The sequence below is a fragment of the Sinohyriopsis cumingii genome, chromosome 15 (genome assembly GCF_028554795.1).
Source record: "Sinohyriopsis cumingii isolate HCF-2022 chromosome 15, ASM2855479v2, whole genome shotgun sequence".
NCBI classification, from domain to species: domain Eukaryota; kingdom Metazoa; phylum Mollusca; class Bivalvia; order Unionida; family Unionidae; genus Sinohyriopsis; species Sinohyriopsis cumingii.
The window spans coordinates 54516313-54537300 of record NC_142975.1 but is presented as its reverse complement, the minus strand read 5'-3'; the positions used below and the strand labels follow the sequence as shown (position 1 = coordinate 54537300).

Sequence of the window (20988 nt, the reverse complement as noted above, 5' to 3'; positions counted from 1 at the left end):
CGGTAATTTGGAACAATCGAACTTTTCGTTATTTTAGCGGTAAAATAGGAACAATGGATTTTTCAATTTACACATATTGTTCTACAAAGGGTATAAAAACTTGATTTTTCCGGTGTGTACCTGGACGTTGTTTTAATAGAGAAACGTTCAGTTGCCAAATGGGAAACTTTAATTACGCATATTTTTTCGGGGGGGGGGGGGGGGGGGCTTGTGGAGAGAGGAAGGTGTAATACTTGTAAAATTAGGAAAAGGCTATCGTTTTTTCATATATTGAATTTGGATTTAGTTAATCAGTGGTTTTATATGTAATGGTCGACACAATGAAAAGTCAAAAGAAGAAGAAGAGAGGAAAAAAGAAGAGTCGAGTATCAGAAATAACTGACGAACCACTTATTTCTGTTGGTACTCAGGAAGAAATATAAACATAAATAAAACGATTTATTTCAACAAAAGACTTTATAGCAGAACAATGTACCAAAAAAAGCAAATAAAGCAACTGAGAAAAAGCACGAAGTTTCATTATGTATGACTGCCTCAACGAATCTACTGATCAGATCTGGAAAGTACAGGACAACTCGATCTCAAAGGCCTTTACAGCTGTAGAGTTCCTGACTGTACCTGAAGAACTGAGGTCAATAAGATACAAAGTAGAAATTTCACAAATTGATCCCCACATCGCGACAGTAGGATGTACAGCAACAGATCAAGGAATCGAGAGTGTATTGATATAATTACTCTCAATTTAAAATTACCCCCCCCCCAGGGGTGGGTGGGTAATTTTAAATCGACTTGGTTGTCCTTTTCTTTAGATGATTTTGGAAGAAGTCTTCATGGGTTTTTAATCTATCTGGAAGAAACTCTCAACAGAATTCCATTGGCCGCTCTCATAACAAGTGATGCTTTCTTCCGGGGAATATGATTCGGCTCCAACTCAAATCTGTATCTGAAAAAAATACACTTTTCATTATTTTCGTTTTCTGCACCAGTTTCTAAGAGCTGATTTGTATAAAATTTCCTCGCGGCATTACCTTTAAAATTATAGCATTTATTAGAGTGTGTTCCGCTGAACTTTTCATTGCTAAATCAAAGACCTGGAAAAGACTCTCATCAAGTCTATGTACGACTACTCGTCTAATTTAAACTCTCTTTTATATTATCATAAACTCTGAGACATACCTGTGCACTAATTTTGCAAGAACAACCTTCACTTCGTTCATTGCAAACTTCTGTCCAATACAGTTCCTGTGGGAGAAAAAAGCAATAATTTGTTATCTAGAAACGTGTTTAAAATTGCACTTCGTCTAATTCAAGATTAAAGTCGAAGTGCAAAGGGCGAAACGGATGACGTTTCAACTGATTTGTCAATGCATGACACACTAATAAATGTTCCAAGATTCAACTAGATCGATCATCTTTACTGTTTACTGCTACATAAGAATCCAGGATTATCATAATAAAAACGTCTTGAAATTCTACAATCTTTATAATTCTTTGAATTTATTCGTGATGACCAACACACACACACACACATATATATATATATATATATATATATATATATATATATATATATATATATATATATATATATATATATATATATATATATATATATATATATATGCTGTCTGACGTGTTCGCAGAATACAACAACCTCACTATGTAGATTTGTCGCATCTCTATTATCACGTCAACTCACACACACACACACACACACACACACACACACACACACACACATATATATATATATATATATATATATATATATATATATATATATATATATATATATATATATATATATATATATATATATATATATATATATATATAATGTTAACGTTTTACTAAAAACTTTTTACAAGATCGGTTTATTTTGCTTAATACCTTTTCCCATTTAGTGGTATTATGATGCTGAATTTCGTAAAACCAGCTATAAATTTGACACAGTTCCTCGGCTGAAATGCTAACAGAAAGAGTCTAAAGGAATCTGTTTCATTTCCATAGCCCTACACCACTTTAACATTTCATCTTTTCAAAGCCATGCGCAGATTAGGTCGACATATCGCGAGTTTGGAAAACACAGGGGTAGTATCTCTCGTGTCCATAATTTTTATTATTTTGAACAGAATGTTCTGGTCACAACTGCCGCTTTTCAAACAGTGAGCATTGCAGTAATTTATTTTCGTAAATAGGTCAAATTTGATGTTTATTGTGCGCCAATATTGCCGACAGAAACCTTAGATGCGCAGGAAAGCCAGACAGCTGTGTGTGTGTGTGTATGTGTGTGTGCATATATATATATATATATATATATATATATATATATATATATATATATATATATATATATATATCTGTGTGTGTGTGTGTATGACCAAAAAATCTCTCAAAAAGAATATTTACATGTTCCATTAAACTTGCCTTAAAAGTGTCATTTTGAAGAGAAAAGATCTTTTTAAAAATATGTTTGTTACTAAAACTTTTACTGGAATGTAAAAAAAGAATACAGTAGCTTCTGGTATTAGGATATTTGGCTATAATGGGTTTATGTTGTATTAGAAGTCACTTGACATACACTAAAGTACACTTTCTTTACACACCTGGGGCCAGCGGAGAAAGGAATGAACTGAAACGGACCTATCTTCGATGCATTTTCCTCTGAAAACCTCTCAGGAATGAACTCCATCGGTCTTTCCCATACTTCTTCATTGTGATGAAGCATATAGATGTCGATGGCTACTGAAGTTCCAGCAGGGATTATATGACCATCTATCTGGAAATCTTTTGTTAGTTGCCGGACGACAACTGGTACTGGACAATGTTGACGCATGCCTTCCTTAATGACCATTCCCAGGTACTCCAGAAGTGACAAGTCGTCCCTGTAATGAAACTGGCCATAATCATTGAAATAAAATACCTTTCCTATTTCTTTTATATCTCGAATTAGAATTGCTTGAATGTGTGAATGAGAATAGAATTAGATTCCAAAACTAGAGCATCAAGAAACGTACATTATTGTGTGGGATTTATTTTTATAAAGGCGTCATCGCAACTCTTCATCTAGATGAATGTTGTGAATTTGTCTTAGCTCTTATTTCTATCATTTAGTTTCTCTAACAATATGTTTATCTCTGCATCTTTATACCCATAGATCGAAAATCTCTCATGACAACGAGACAGATAAATGGACAAATGTTCTGTTTAGAAGATGACAATCTGCCTTTTCGAGTAAATTAAGTCCCAATTATACAATCAATATACCACCGCAGATCGTCCGTCTGTCTGCCCTCCAGAACGCTGTCCACTTCAATCCGGACTTTGTTCTGCACTTCCACATGTTCAGCGAGTGAATATAGAATCCATGAAATGGCACTGGATGTTGTATCGTGACCTGATGGAAAAAAACATAGCATGATCAGGGTAACGTCAAAGCTTCACGTGTTTCTTTCCATTTTTATATTTTCCACTGTTTCATTTTGTAGAATTCACTTGACCCTTTTGCAATACTGCAATTCGGTCTAAATTATTAACATCCATACATCTTCCAGAAATCCAATATTTACCCGTAAACTACTATTATTTGTGTGGGCTTCGGGTGACCGAGTGGTCTAAAGTGCTCGCCTTCACAGATCACTGGTATCTCACCTAGTCGGCGTGGGTTCCTGTCTGGGGCTCGGCCAACGTGAGTATGTGAGAAAACTTGAGTCGGTGGTTATTCCTGCTGCTTTTCTGGGTTCTTCTTCCACCAAGTATAACGTCGGCCATGTGCAGAACTATGGTTTATACTGGCATTATCGGTGTGCATCAGATTCCCACAACATCATTTCGGGTTTGGGTGGGATTAAAAGTGTATGGCCTAGTGGCTCTGGTTTTTTTTTTTTTAATGGGAATTAACTGGAACGTGTCTTGCCTGAGGCTAATGACGTGCATCATTTAAATACAACACCTGGTCAGATTTGGCAAAGCCTAAATCAAGTTCGGAAGTTTCTTCAGAATCCCCCAAAACAAGTCCTTTCTACTTACTGAGGTGGACAAGATTTTAGTGACTTTTTTTAAAATTCAGCTTTGTGCAGAAACACTTTCAATTCCGCCTTCATATAAATGATGCTTCCCTTTCTATCAAAGAATTGCCTCCCCTTTATAGGCAAATTCCACCAGTGAGATAAGTTGAAATCTTTATTAGTGTTTGGCTGATAATAGTTGATACACTATAACATTATATGTTGACGCCTCTTAGTCTCATCCCAACACATTTAATTGGTTAAGACTTAGAAGTGACAACCTGGTTTTCTAATGATGCTTTATGCTTTGTGTATCCCTGTCCACCCATAAGGTGTTATGAGTTTGTTTGTCTCCAAGAATAATATAGAAAAAAATATTTATATACTATGACATTATAGCTTGTTTATTTGATATAAATAACAACGTTATGTCATTTGATTAACACTATCTCTTTTAAGTTACTTTAAACTGTGGAGAAAAGAGTGCACTTTTATTTAAATGTTATTTTAAAAAATACCGACACAGGGGTTGCAATCACTTACATTTAAGGGAGGTAACTTGCATAGCAAAGCGGAAATAAACCTACCTCATAACCGAGGTCTGTACTCATGAATGTTGTCGAAAATTTATTTTCCAGCTCTTTTTCATCCTTGTCATAGGTTTGGGCATCTTGGTACTGATTTAAAGGACATCATTCTTTAAAATATCATGGTTATGGTGTGGTTGTGTTTATTTTGGAGACAGTGTACAGTGACAATCGGAACATCCTTTTATTCAAATGGAACGATATGGAGGAGTTAGGCGTCAAATACTGCGTCATTGTCTAAATATGCGACTCTACTATCTGACGCTTTACTATCCAATTTTGAATATTATTCCCACGCCGACCAACTCTGAGGTCATGTCTATATGTTAAGAACAACAAATTAGTTCTAAACACGTGGCCCCATTACTTCGTTAATCTTCATGACATAATGAAGTCAATCTATACATCTCTTGAGAGCAATTTGAAACTAAACACAATTCTCTATAGTTAAAAAGGTGTGTTAATATGTGTTTCTGAAAAGCGTATATTTGGCGAAACTTATTGGTGCATTTCCATTGTCAACTCTTTATTTCGAAGGTGCGTAGTTTTCCACGTTGTAAAGCTCTTTAGTTTTTGAGGTAAGTAAGTCTTGCTTTTAGTGCGCAATCCCATAATACCTAAATATAAGTACCGATCACCGATTTTCCCAACAACAAATGTTGTGAAGATTGGCCGACAAAGTCACAATCGTAACAACCTCGGCCTTTGCTGTTGTAGCGTATGTGGTACACTCCGCATGAGCGAATCAACAAAACTTCCAAACTGATGTGTATTCTACAACTACTTCTAAGGTGATTTTGCAATCTAACGGAAATGGCCGAGCGAGGTTCCGATCGTGTACAAGGAGTAATGAGGCATTGATGCTGACCAAGAAGTGAAATCCATGACCCGTTGGCATCTTGTTTTGTTATAGTTCAGTCTCTCGAAAAAACGCTAGATAATCTACGACAAGAACTTCATTACAAATTCACGTTTGAAAATATTTGAGATGGATTAGTTCACAAAGGACATTTCACTATTGAAAAACGATAGCTGTCGGGGATAGCCATTTACAACAACTGCTTGTATCATGTATGTCTTCATGGATGTTGAATTTTTTTTTTTAATATTCAAACGTACAATAAGACAAGAAACTATTACGATTTGATATACATAATAATAAATATATTTATCCAGATTAAAAATCTCACCGGAAACTCCAAAAACTGACTGTTGTCACAGTTAATGCTTGTGCATTTCGCCATTAGAAAGTTGTAATTCATCAATATTATACCAGCCGTAAATTCAAATTGTATAGGGTACAGGTGTTTAGGGTTCGATTCCAAGATAAATCAGCTGCCATGTTGTGACCTACTCAAAACACTTTACCGTCATTGCCCTACACAAACTAAGGCAAATAGGCAAACACCATCAAGTGGGATTAGCTCAAACAAACTTTAAATGTCGCTGAGCGTCTTTTTTGAACTTTTTAGTTTTAATTTTCAGGCAAGAGAATGTTAACAAATTAGGTTGTAATTTTTCGCAGACACAAACTTAACATTATTCAAAAGACAATCATACTTTAAGCACTTCAGTTTAACCTTTAGTCACGAAAATGTGCCTATGTCATGCATTACTCACTTGCCGAGGTGAAGGAATCCACATTTGATCCATTAAGTATTTAGCATTTGTTGACCTATGTGGTATCATGGGGACATGGGTCTATGGACATCTAGGCCGAACAGCTACGGCGGCTGGCAATGAACTATATAACATTTGAATCACCCTGCTAGGCGTAAATCTTTACGATATCTCACCTGCACTCAACTTATATGGGTTCGACAAAACAGTCTGAGAGCAGCCCAGTTGGTAACCTAAATGCTTTTATAACTTTACACTATATAATATACCTTTAAGCAATTTCAACACTTTATTGCTTTCAACAGACTTTGTATGATTAATTTTTCAGTACTTACCGATTTTTTTTCGGTTAATCGCCATTATTTGTTGCATTTTTTGTTTCATGGCGGAATTCGACAGTTTTAAAGAAATAATTAATTGACGATGTTTTCCCCTTTATTATGAGAGGTCAGTTACCATGTCATGTAATTTTGGAAAATTGTTGCTCGTTCTGCACACCTGAGGAATACAAAAATACAGCCTAATTGCCACTGTCTACCATCAGAAGCTTTACTAATTTTGTGTATTAACTATGGAAAGGTTAGTTAAGAACGAAACATGTATTTGATCGACTGCGAAACACCTGCTTATTATACAATGTTTACCTCCAAACATGAACGTGTCTGCCTCATTCCTGATTTCCAGTGGAGTCAAGCCGTTTCCAGTTTCATCCTGAGCTGTTAACAGTATGTCTACCAAATCCAAGGATTTCCTACTCGAGACACACTCCTTCTCCTGTATTAAATAAGCATTTATTTATTCATTTATTTAGTCAAATAGTATTTTTTTCCAAAATTATGAATTAAAATTTCGGAACTTGTACGAAAGAGAAATCAGTTGAGTTGTTTGTAGCAGAGCAAAAGGTTTTAATACGCTAAAAAAGCAAATTAAAACATAAGAGTTCCTAAATTTCGAAATTGGTGCAGAATACTCAGTATAATGATGCAGACAGGTCAAGGCGAATATTAGGGACAGTCAATATTAATTTATTCAAAATTACTTTGGTATTCGACATTTTTACTGGCTTTTCTACGAAAATGTAAATATATGCAAACTAATAATATGCTCAGTAACGTAAGGTTGCATTCAGTCAAGATGGGGAATCGAGCGGCATTGGTCATGAACAAACTTCGTCAGTAATATTTTTTCTGTAATATTACAAATAAAACAACTATCGCCTAAAAGTAATCAAGGTGCATTTTGACAGAATTCACAAGGTTCCACAATGTGAACGGACCCACACTGTTCTTATGGCGTATTCATTCATATATTCAAAAGTATATGACTGTCTCACTGTTTATTTACAGACATCCTATTCTTCATTATCACTGACTGTAATTGTCTTTATATGTGTGCTCTGTTGTGTGTGTTGTCTAGTAGCGATTGGGACGTCGTTATCAAATATGTTGTTGTTGTTGTAGGGTTTAACGATATTTTTCAGCACACGATAGGCTATACATGGCGGCCAGTATTAATGGTAGAGGAAGAACCCGGTAAAACCCCGGAAATAACCACCGACCCACCAGAAGCTACTGGCAGGCTTTCTCACATATCCACATTGGCTGAATCCGAGACTCGAACTCACGCAGGCAGAGGTGAGATGGCAGTGATCCGTAACGGAGAGCGCTTTAGACCACTCGACCACTCGGGGCCCCTATCAAATATGTAAACAGGAGAATTTCCTTGATTACGAGAAGAATACACGGCATAGATTAGGACAAAAAATATTACGTGAGTGAATAGGCAAAACAATTTTATCAAGACCTTCATCATACCAAAGTTTTCCTGCGCCTTTTTATAACACGCTCTGCTACACTGTGAACAAACTTGCAATATTTGAAGAATTCCCGTCCGGTTTTTGTCAGGAAGAATATGAAATCTGGATACAGGATAGGACTTCTGGAACAGAAAATAAATATTTTCAATATTTGTCGATCCTTGAGGTCACATCATTAATTCCACACTTGCGCGGTAATGCCAGTCGGAATATGGCTAGGTTAACCCACCGTGACGTGTTACGAATGAAATTAAGAGCATCGATCAATGGAGAGATGATAGCTGGGAGGCCCAAACCTGTTATTACCATCCCCGCCCCAACCAATAACAAGCGTGGTTTAAATGTCAGCCTATAGGAAAACATAAACACACCTCTCAATCAACATTTTGTCATAGGCAGAGATAGTGGAAAACATGCAAAAATAATTTAGAAAATTTAGTACATGGAACGGTTTTATTCTTTAAAAAAACAGTGTTAAGGATTGTTTAAATTTGAGGAAATCTTTATGATTTTCTTAGATATAAGACATGACTTCTTAAAAGATATTTAAAGACTGTATCACTGTTTTAATTTCTTACACCTGTTGAATATTCAGTGAAAAAAAGAAATTCGCCAATCAGTAATTTGGGGGCACAATTTTTAAACTTTAGTAAAACTCAAACCCACATATTTCATTTAGTTGAATCTCCGGGCTATCATAACGAACTGAGACTGTAATACCTCAGTGGTGGGCACGCTGTGGCTAATTCTAACTGGATGAGTAGTTAAAGATACATGGCGCAGGTATATGGACATTTTCCAAATCTTCCTACGTTTTTGCAAATAACTTTACATCTGCTCTGAAATTTCAATGTCTCATCATTGTAAAGCTGCATGCTAAAATTGGTTAAAATCCAACAACTCCCAATAAAGTTATCTTGCACAAACAAAGTGCTGACCGACTGTGGAGGTCTGTCAGTCTGACGGACTGACGGACAATAGAATAATTACTCGGTTGGTCCGTCAATCTGACGGACTGACGGACAAAACTAATGATTACTGTGGCGGTCTGTCAATCTGATGGACTGACGGACAAAAGAATGATTACTGTGGAGGTCTGTTGATTTCTTTGAGCTTGATCCTAATTAATGACGCTTAAAAATAGCATCAGTTCTCACGAAAGTATAATCCAAAATTCTTACTCAGAGTTGATATTAAATTGTCATGTAGTAACCTCTATTTGTAGTCATCTCTGTTAGCATACCTGCCTCTATATTCCACCGTGTCCGCTAAGGCATGCACGGCCTGTACGTAGGGATGTGTTTCTCTGCAACAAAAACAGACCTGATGAATTATCTGTTCTCTCTCTCTCTCTCTCTCTCTGTTTTGAAACTTTCACGATGGCAGAAAAGCATCACTGTATCAATAGCGTATACAGTCCCCTGTCATGAAAATGACAGGTTGGCAAGAGAGTATGATAGAAAACATTACATTATCTTTTAACTACAAGATATAGCGTTTTGTTTATTCTGCATACTTGCACGTTATGTCAAAAATGAACGTTTGTCTTTTACTAACAATATCACACTGTATATGAGATTTTACTGTTATATTTACCAAATTGTCTGATGAGCTCAAACGACTCCAAAGTTGATATTGTGCCGGAGGTGGTGGGGGTTCGGGGAAATAGGGGATAATTTCTCAAGACCTATTAAAAATAGCATTGGTTCAGGAGTCCAAAATAGGTCTACTTTTCCACCGAACTGTGTACTCCCGTGATCACTTCTTGCATGGAATTATTGGTATTTATGCAAAGTATAAACCCCAAATCTTGGGTATCTGTCGTCATTATAATTCTAACTAGCAACGTAATATCCTAATTGCAGATGATCTTCATGATCTGGCGTTATCCCAATCCCTTGCTTTAGCAAAGCTACTTCGAAGAATCTGGCGTTATCCCAATCCCCTTACTTTAATATAGCTACTTCGAGGAATCTGGCGTTATCCCAATCCTCTTGCTTTAACACAGTTACTTCGAGGAATCTGGCTTTATCCCAATCCTCTTGCTTTAACATAGCTACTTCGAGGAATCTGGCTTTATTCACATCCCCTTGCTTTAGCAGAGGTTCTTTGAGAATGATACGGTATCTAGTAAAGAGTTTTTATTTTACAGCTACATTTTGGGAAGATACTTACTTCTGTCTCTGGCAATCGGTATGATATGAGAAGGCACATCGCATGATGACATCTAAAGTACACAAACTAATGGCCTGGAACACCTCAAACGGCTTCCCTGTATCAACTACTGCAGCCAGCTTCTCCTACATAATACAGATATTACTACTACTACTACTACTGAGGATACTAATAATAATAATAATAATAAGAAGAATGAAGAAGAATAAGAATAATTAGTAGTAGTATTTACATAATCGTCTAGATACGATTTCTTTGTATTTTATGTTTTAACATGTCGACTAGCTGAAGTGTATACTAGATTGAAAAGGATATGTTTTTACTGTAACGCCTGATGTTTACCGTTTAAGTTCTATGTGTTGTATACACATTCACATACATGATACGAGTAGTAGTAGTAGTAGTTGTTGTTGTATGGTTTAACTCCATTTTCAGCACAAGATAGGCTATACATGGCGGCCAGTATTAATGGTGGAGGAAGAACCCGGGAAAACCCCGGAAAGAAAAACCGACCCACCAGAAGCTACCGGAAAGCTTTCTCACATACCCACATTGGCCGAACCCGAGACTCGAACCCATGCAGACAGAGGTGAGATGGCCGTGACCCGTAACGGTGAGCGCTTAGGCCACTTGGCCACTCGGGGCCCCGCAGATCAAATGAAAATGTATTATATTCACAGCGGGATTCATGTGTGTTTATCTTGGTTGACAGGTCAACGTGCTGTAACTGCGCCAAGCTATTGACAACATAACGGAGTTCATAACCTTGTCAATGACCGTTGAAAACAAAGTTCTTGAATGAAAGAAAAAACCTGAAGATTATCGACCAGTGAATTATCAAAAAGTTTCTCATTGGAAAATCCACTAATTCACCGACTATCTTAAATGTAATTATTTAATTTTCGCATTTGTTTACAAGCACCAATTAGCATGCAGTCATACCAACAAATTACGAAACTCATTGACAATAGCACTGGATTGTAAGAATCCTTTTTTTATGATGAACCATCTAGTTTATTGGCAGAATATTAGTGGATTAAAAACCAGCAAGTAATATCTAACATACATATTTTTATACTACTGCTGCTTTTGTTGCTATTATTATTATGTTATTACGACCACCACCACCACCACTACTACTACTATTGCTCTTGTCCACAGCCTGTTGATGGTATTGTTCCTGGTGTTTGTCGTCACCTTAATTCGGGGTACTTCCCGTTGTCTTTAGATCTCAGGGACTTCCTTCGTACCCTTGCATTACGAGGGTGACCGCTTTCTGTTTTAAGTATGGCCTTGGTGACATTCCGAGCTGCCGTAGACTGTCTCCCAGTTTGTGTGGTATAACTCTTTCGTTCCTAGCAGAATTGGTATAATCTATTTCTACGTTTTCCGCACCCTTGTGATTTCAAGCAAGCGAACAATTATGGGCCAATTGTTTCTGGGTCTCACCAGGTACTGAAATTTCAATGATGTAGGTCAGGTTCATCTCCTTATCTATGAGTATTTAGTCCGTCCTCCTTTCCTAGATGCTGAAATCCCAGGGAATTTTTCCTTCAATGTTCTCGGGTGCTTTTTATAAGCCTACCATACGGTATTCGCATTATCTTATGATCGTATCTGTGAACTTATCTATCTGTCAGCAATTTTGTTTCCACCTGCTACAAGTACCAGAAACTTTGCGGTTGCCTTGCACGTGGGGCAAGGAAAAATCCTGTCGAATGTTAGGTCAGAGGTCAAGACCCTTTTGACTAAAGGTGGAAAAAGGATTCCACACAATGACTTTATTTATGATCACATACCTAGGCTAAACATTATGGACTACTTGCATGTGAAGTAAAACAGAATCCTATCTATTTCGGGATGATAAGGCCAATAGTCAGTGTGACAGTGAATAAAAATGATAGCACTGTTTTATCATCACAGATATTGACCAAACTAAAACGTATGACAGTTACTAAAGGTTTAGCAGTAAGGAATTGCTTCAAGAGAAAGCCTCTGTACAGCAACGTCCAGTTCTCAGGAAGAAGTGGACATTTTGAAAAACCATCAACTATATCGTATAAAGGAACAAACACAAACATATCATTAACCAGTAAGAGTAGCAGTGTCCTAAATATATCAAATATATACGCAGAAACATACAAATCCGAGAATTTGCATTTACATGTACTGCTTGTGTTAATATTTCAAAGGGTACGAAATTGTATTCAATGGTTTTAATAATAAATATGGACATACCGATAACCGGACGAGGCAAAAATGATGTATTACATGACATCCGAATTTCGACGAAGGAAGTCAAAATTACTGAGCTGTTTAGTACAAGAAAATCTTTCTTAGCATTTAATATCAAACATCAATCGGATATTCCTCCCTTTCTATATTATAGTGCAGCTATTATTATTACTATTTATTATTATTATTATTATTATTATTATTAGTAGTAGTAGTAGTAGTAGTAGTAGTAGTATCATTAGTAGTAGTAACAGTAGTTATGCAATGATAACAATAAATGTTTGCAAGCGTTTCCTTTGATTTAACTTTCTTGCTTAGTAATACTTCGAATGTACAAAAATATATTTATATAACTTTGACATCACTATTAAAACTAACAGAAAGTTTATGATTACAAACCGAGTTTTCTTTCCTGAACCTCAGCTAGAGTCCCTGTTGCAACACACGTTTCTTTGCCTTTTGGTCTAACTCGTTATTCTTGAGAGACTTTACGAGAACTACAGAGAGAGAGAGAGAGAGAGAGAGAGAGAGAGAGAGAGATTGTGCAAACTGATTGTAACACTAATTCAATGAATATGCAAATGTTGACCTCGCACTGGTAGTAATACCTTATACGGCCTCCAAAGTACATCATAAATTTGTTTCGCTTAAGCATATTTTTCAGTCAAAGGAAAAACAGAAAGAACTAAGAAATGACCACCACATGTCAGTAATAATTAATTCATAACCTTTACCGTGCTCTCGTTCAGCGTAGATCTCCACTAACCAAGCGAGAATCTGATTAAATGAAATTAGAGTATAGTCAAGGTCTTGATTATTTTTTCATCGCTTGAGATCAGAAACATTGTTCGGCGTAAATTGTATCTTAGATATTTAGGTGACAGCAGATGGTGTTCCCAGCCCAAGTAGTATTCATCAACGTAACGGACAACGGTTTGACCATTTGCGAACACTAGTTCTATGTTTACGTTTTCAGTACCGAATCAAAAACACGAGTCTGCTTTGAAGCCCTTTGTTAATTCTAGACGAAAGTGATATGTCCGTATGACCATTTATTTGAATATTCATTAGATCTTCGTTCACTTGAATAGTATGTATCGTTACGAATGCGTCATACAGACATAGCCATCTTGCTCATATCAAACTTGCATGTGGATGCACACAATCTTTCGTGTTTCTAAAGCGAACTAAACCCTTAAAAAGAGCCTATCGATCAAAGTTAGTAGATCTATCAGCACTATGACTATATTTTTGGCAAGCCTCGTCATGGACGCCACAGTAATTTATATAAACGTGCCTCGATCAATCCACCTCGTAAGTGAATCAGAAGGGTCTGCGCCGAAACGACTTGAACTTCAATACATTATTTTATCAATCAAGAACATAAACCTTTCTGTACTAGTTATTGCTTTCTTTAACGGTCCATGAAGTCACTCACTGTACAAGTTAATGCTTTGTTTAATGTTCCATCCAGTCAGCCACTATACAAGTTAATGCTTTGTTTAATGTTCCATCCAGTCAGTCACTGTACAAGTTAATGCTTTGTTTAATGTTCCATCCAGTCAGTCACTGTACAAGTTAATGCTTTGATTCTTGTTCCATCCAGTCAGCCACTGTACAAGTCAATGCTTTGTTTAATGTTCCATCCAGTCAGCCACTGTAAAAGTTAATGCTTTGTTTAATGTTCCATCCAGTCACTGTACAAGTTAATGCTTTGTTTAATGTTCCATCCAGTCAGTCACTGTACAAGTTAACGCTTTGTTTAATGTTCCTACCAGTCAGTCACTGTACAAGTTATGCTTTGTTTAATGTTCCATCCAGTCAGTCACTGTACAAGTTAATGCTTTGTTTAATGTTCCATCCAGTCACTGTACAAGTTAATGCTTTGTTTAATGTTCCATCCAGTCAGTCACTGTACAAGAAATAACTTTCTATTTCCTGGAAAGAATTGTCTAATTTGATATTAGCTATAGAGATGACACAATTTAAAGTTTGCTTGACACGATAACAGCATGCTCCGGTAAGTTTATGGACGTTATATTGTTTGATCAAGCAATGATACTTGCGGTCAGTATATTAGCTGCATCATTATATATGGCGATGTATGACTTGAGGATGTCGAAATGGAATGCAGGTGTTAGAAGACGTCTTGATCTTGCCCAATGGCTTCCATTGGCTGTCAACAAACCCGGTCCTAACCAAGGCAATAGGAACCTGTAGTTGCCATTAAAACCCGTGGGTTTTGCCTCTGAAATATTAATAATATGTTATAATTAGTTATGGAAGGTAAGGCAAACTAAAGTCGGGGTTCCGGTCTGCTACGTCTTAACATAATGGAAGATATATTTAATATTAATAACAATTTATATTTGAATGCCAAGTCTAGTCTTCTGTCAGACTGGGAACGTTTAGATTTTGCTTAAGGGAACTTTGGAGTTAGACAATTGACAACCCTGTCACAAGCCCCGGTTTTCGTTATTTTTGTACACTCCATCAAATCTAAAGACTATGATGGACTTGATTTTATAATGATGATACTAAAATTCAACACAAACTTAATTTACCACCACTCTGATGTCACTGTTGTACAATTTACACCCAATACGCAGATGTCACAGGTGTCTTATTTACCACCTGTACGCTGATGTCACATGTGTCATGTTTACCACCTGTACGCTGATGTCACATGTGTCCTGTTTACCACCTGTACGCTGGTGGCCATGATGTCCTAGCAGAGTAAACAGTACCAGCTGCAGACTGATTTAAATGCAATGGGTTGTTATTTTAAAAACTGGAAAGTTGAGTCTAATGCATCAAAGACCGAGTCACGTGTTTTCGGTGAGAACAAGTTTAATATTAAGCTAACATTTGCTAGCAATGAACAACAACTAAATGTTGTTGATGAGGTTTTACGTATCTACAAAGGAGTATTTTGAAGAAAAAAAGCCAAACCAAATTTGTTGAACAGTAAATGTTTTAAATACTAATAAAATGAAAATGTGACGATCGTATTGCAACCTTTTAAAATTGGTATTGCTCCCGTTGTGTTTAACGGTTCTGAAATATGGGGTAAAAATAATGATACATTGAAATTGCCTTTTCTCTTATTTTTTAAACTAATACGTTTTTAATGTAGCCAGATTTGTAATGCCTTTGATGAATAAGGCCTCCACCCGGAAGAGGTTGGGATAGTTGAATTCTCGAAAAGACTAATTGTTTGGCAAACGGTATAAAATCTCTGCAAATTCTGTACAGTAGCGTACTAACGGTGGACGGAGGTTGGGGGGGGGGGGGGGGGCGGTTGTCTTGGGCGCCAGAGGTCATGGGTCGCCAAAAACAGCTGATAAAAATTTTCAGGACTCGTATTCTGTATTTTGGCTCTTCGAACCATCATCGTCGCCCAGGTGGCCATTTACCCTTAGTATGCCACTGATTCTGTATATTTTGTTTTAATTCAGTCCAATAAAATGTATATTTTCCCGATTCTTATATGTTCATTTCTGTTGGTGTGGTCTGGTGCTTTACGACACAACATCACAGGTAGATTATTTAGTGCAGAGGGCAATGGATTTCTGTTGGAAATAAAATAACTATTGTGTTTTCTGATTTATAGTCATAAACGTACCAGATAATTATCAACAACTAAAAATATTGATTAAAACGACTTGTTAGTCAGTTTGAACAAGTACGGCATGAATCTTCATATTCATTCCCGAAAAGTCTTAAATATACAATTTAGAACTGTACGAACTTTGATAAATATTGATGAATTCTCCTACGGTACTCACCTGTGGACATCTGTTACTCTTTGTAGGTAACTTAACTTTAAACTTCCCATCGAACATGTAGTTTGTTAAGTTTACCCGAGATGACGCAATCTGCTATTAATGTGATGTAAACCAAATACGCGATGGATATCTTAAAAATCTGTATCTTTAAATATGATCTACTTAGACAAACCAAAATACAACACAGCAAGATGAAATCGTGCAAAATTCCGCCAATTATTTAAAACTGAAAAATACGCGAATTTTCCACGGAATATTCAAATAATAAATAATGTCTTATTAAGAGTGCCTTCCCATGCCATGTAGATTCTTGCCTTTGTGCAGAATTATTCCATCAATATTCATGAAGGATATTTTGACACATACTACAGCATGGAGACTTGAGTTGAATAAAGTCTCAAAGTTTCATGACTTCTCCCCATTACAGTGAAAAGGAGTGAGAAGAATGACTTTAAGTAGGAAAGGAAGGATGGTACTCCTAACACATAGCATAATGTTATCTATACGTGTATATTCAAAATTATCTCAAGGAGGTGTGACTAATGATAAATGTTGGTGCATTTGATATGAGACTAATTTCAAACGCTACTTTTACTGTAATTTCATCCTTGTAATGTTATACTTCCGTTGTAAGATTACGAACGTATGATTCTCTGTCGTTGCGCATTACACACCACTCCCGAATATTTTACCATGGCGATAAAACTACTCCCATTAGTTTTAATATAGAATGGTTATATTATCATTCATATTCACGATATGTATAATATCAAATATCCATTGGCACCTAAGACTATATGAGTAAGACACTTCCATGAATTAGCATTGTCGTTTTTAAAACTAAATAATGATGATTGAAAGAAAACAATTAAATACGTTGCGAAGACGTTTTTATTAATTGGATAGGAGTTATAAAGACTTGTATTTCCACATGTAATATAGACATAACAGACCTGGTGACCCAATCCATTGGGGGTATATTCTGACAACCAAACTATACCTGACAAAAATGCAATACGGTAAACATTTACACCTGGCTGGATATTCAGACTGGACAGCTTTCTTGGGATGTTTGTTACATTATAGTTTATTGACAAACGCTCCGCCCAACCGGGAAGCCAGTCAACATAGCAAGTATTTTTACCCTTGCTTCATAAATACGCTTGATGGAAATCGTTCTTCGAACGTAGTTTGTGCACTAAATTTTGATTTCATTCACGAAATTGAATACTGCTGTCACGAATCCTTTATCAGTCACCCAACATAAAAAGCCTGCAGACAACTTAAAAGATAGTCATCTGACCTTGATTTTAAAAAGTTTTATATACTTATGCTGGCACAAGAATAATTCAATTATTTCATGACACATCAATAATCTAAATATATTCTTGACCAAAATTACGAATACAGAATAAGCAGTCAATATTTTTTTCTTCAATAGATCTACATGTTTCCTAACATACACATTTTTAATCTTTAACATACAGATATCTTTGATTATTTCAATAAACTGTTACAACAAATCAAAGTTTGTCGTATAAACTTAGATCAAAATGACCTACGAGAACCACTTCACTGGACAATAATTACTTTATTCAAAGTATATTTGACATGGACTCCTTTGGCATTGCTATAAATAATTTATTACGAGCATTCACTGTATATGGACAACATTAAAATCTGGAGTTTCATTACTGATAATTATTTTCACCTGGTTTAAGAACAAGCTAACCACAGTATCATCAGCCTTTTTAAAATAAAAAATACTATGAGGCATCAATAAAGCAGCCATTTTGAATTACATTTCATGAAAAGAACCTATCACGCGACCGGATCGTATGACGAAACAATACGCCACTCTGCATATAAGAACTCAATTATACATTCACTTAAAACGATTGAAAAGCTACTTTCAATGAAACGTTTGTTCAAAGCATGTTTAATTGAGCTGTTAGATAGTCCATATACGGTCAAGTAATAAGTCACAGGCAGCGCACTACTTTGTTGCGCAAGAAGTGTGTGCTGTTTTGATATTTATTTTTCCACAAATGGATAAATCAATCCGCTTTTGGAACAGTTGAGGTTGTTTTTGGTTAGACAGAAAAGGCATAGATTCGTCCGATTGTGGACAACAATTATATTGCGACTAAAACTCAGATTTTGTTTCAATTATCAATTTGAAGGAAAAAGTCAATATTGAGTTCTACAATCAAACAGCAATCAGCGAAATCTACGACATTCATTTAAAAGCGGACACGAATAAATCAAACAAAGGTTCCCAGGTCGAGACACTATTACATATGACATTTTTCGCAACTGATATTAAGTGTTACACTATCGATTCGGAATGAGTGTAGCGTCCACTGCGCTTGACGAATGAAAAAGGGGCCCCGAGGGGGCAAGTGGTCTAAAGCGCTTTCCGTTACGGATCACTGCCATCTCACCTCTGTCTGCATGGGTTCGAGTCTAGGATTCAGCCAATGTGAGTATGTGAGAAAGCTTGCCAGTAGCTTCTCGTGGGTCGGTGGTTCTTCCCGGGGTTTTCCCTGGTTCTTCCTCCACCATTAATACTGGCCGCCATGCATAGCCTATCGTGCTGAAAAATAGCGTTAAACCCTACAACAACAACAATAACAACAATAACAACGAATAAAAAATGTACAATTTGCAACTATGTCGCAGCTCACATCGTAAGTATAGACATAAAGAAATGTCAAAAGCCGATGGCTGATGACCATTTAGAATCAATGAACAGTACCTATGTTAAAAAACTTCTGAAAAGTCTGGATGTGAGAATAATCGCTCCTGCTTGACTTCTACTATCTGTATGAATAAGTTCTGCTGTATAGTAAAATTGTGACTGAAAACAGGACCAGCAATGTATGTGGTTTAGCATAAGACTGTATGCATTTTTTATAAGTTAGTTATGAGCCGACACAAACTGTAGCGTACTTTCGCAGCTGCCATAAAAACAGCAGCAACAAAAAAGAAACAGAAAACAACAAAACAACAAAAACAAAAATCACCCCCCTCAACAACAAAAAATAAAGGTCATTAGTTTGGGAGAGGTAGATGGAAACAACACGCTCAATCCAAATTAGCAGCGTTTTTCTCAAACAGGAGAGTCTCTCTCAAAAATAAATTACCTGATGTTTTAAGAATTTTTCTCACGGTGTCGGGATGATGGACAATAATAGTTGGAATGAATGGACCTCTCCACAACCGAAAATATTTTGGGTACTTCTTGCCAAGATTCCGGATAAAGCCGATTTTAACATCCTCTCCACAGTCTTTGGGAAACTGTAACATACAAAATGTAATCACGACTAAAAAGTATAACAGTTAATAAAGGTCTAGCATTAAGGAAATGCTTCGAGAGAAAGCATCTGTTCAGCAACGTTCAGTCCTTAGGAGGAAGTGGACAGTTTGACAAACCATCAGTTATGTCGAATAAAGGAACAAACACAATCATATCATTAACCAGTGAGAGAAGCAGTCCATAAATATATCAAATATATACCCAGAAACATACAAATCTGAGAATTTGCATTTACATGTACTGCTTATGTTTATATTTCAAAGGGTACGAAATTATATTCAGTGGTTGTAATAATAACTATGGACAGACCGATAACCGGACGAGACAAAAATGATGTATTCCCTGACATCCGAATTTTGAGCAAGGAAGCCAAAATTACTGAGCTGTTTCGTAAAAGAGAATCTTTCTTAGTATTTAATGCCACACTTCAATCGGATATTCTTCACGTTTCATGACACATCTAATGCCACACATCAGTCGGATATTCCTCACGTTTTTATAACACATCTATCTGATATTCCTCCCGTTTTCATAACACATCTAAAGCCATGCATCAGTCTGATATTCTACACGTTTTCATAACGCAGGTAACTGATAATTGCAGTTTTGTTTTAGCAAGGTTTGAATGGATTTTATTCATCTGCGGACTGATTCCTCTGAACAGAAGTTCTGAGTTAGACAATTCACTCCATGAAACCTCGTCTCATGGAGAAAGAACTGTATGATTATGGTCGGCGTTTTCTTCAAGAGATAGAATGGTATACGAAGTGACAACCATGGAAAAACAAATTAAGACACACAAAGGAAAACTACCAGATAATGCAATGTAGCTATAAATGTGCGCAAGGCAGATATACATATACTGGTATAAAGCCTTCTATTACCTTATAAATGCAAAATTCTCACGGAGGCGATATTCCAATATTCACTTGAAGAATTTTTCGTATAGCTGAGTTTGTGATTTTAAGAGAAAGAAAGACACACACACACACACACACACACACACACACACACACATATATATATATATATATATATATATATATATATATATATATATATATATATATATATATATATATATATATATATATATATATATATATATATATATAACAGATGGAAAGAGAGAAAAAGGAACAGGCAGACATACCACGTGCAAATTCCCATAAAGGCAGTGATAGTCCTTGGGCCCCTGTACGTTCTTGAACACTGACCAATGATTATGGAACCAGACGATGAAAATGATAATTCTGTAAATAAAATACCCACCGAAAGCAGCAAAAGTTACATTTAAGATTGTAGAACTAGACCTCAACCAATTAACAGGAAGAAAGTCGTTTGCTTCAGACATATTGCAAAAATGAATTAGCAATGACCAGACTTATGGGCCTGCCTATCGAAAGCGTGAAGACGCACTGTACACGAATAAGTACGTGAT

General features: G+C 36.3%; 1 protein-coding gene across 1 annotated transcript; it reads right to left on the bottom strand.

Moving 5' to 3' along the window:
- Positions 1 to 437: 437 nt before the first annotated feature.
- On the bottom strand, positions 438 to 20988 carry LOC149781822 (cytochrome P450 4F12-like). The gene is made up of 12 exons (XM_089935014.1): positions 20701 to 20988; positions 19375 to 19528; positions 14507 to 14688; positions 12840 to 12863; positions 10206 to 10330; positions 9274 to 9336; positions 8029 to 8152; positions 6859 to 6988; positions 3268 to 3397; positions 2607 to 2885; positions 1177 to 1242; positions 438 to 943 (listed from the first exon to the last, which is right to left on the bottom strand). Exons 1-12 carry the CDS (start codon positions 20899 to 20901, stop codon positions 844 to 846), a joined length of 1578 nt encoding a protein of 525 aa, XP_089791140.1. The 5' UTR covers positions 20902 to 20988; the 3' UTR covers positions 438 to 843.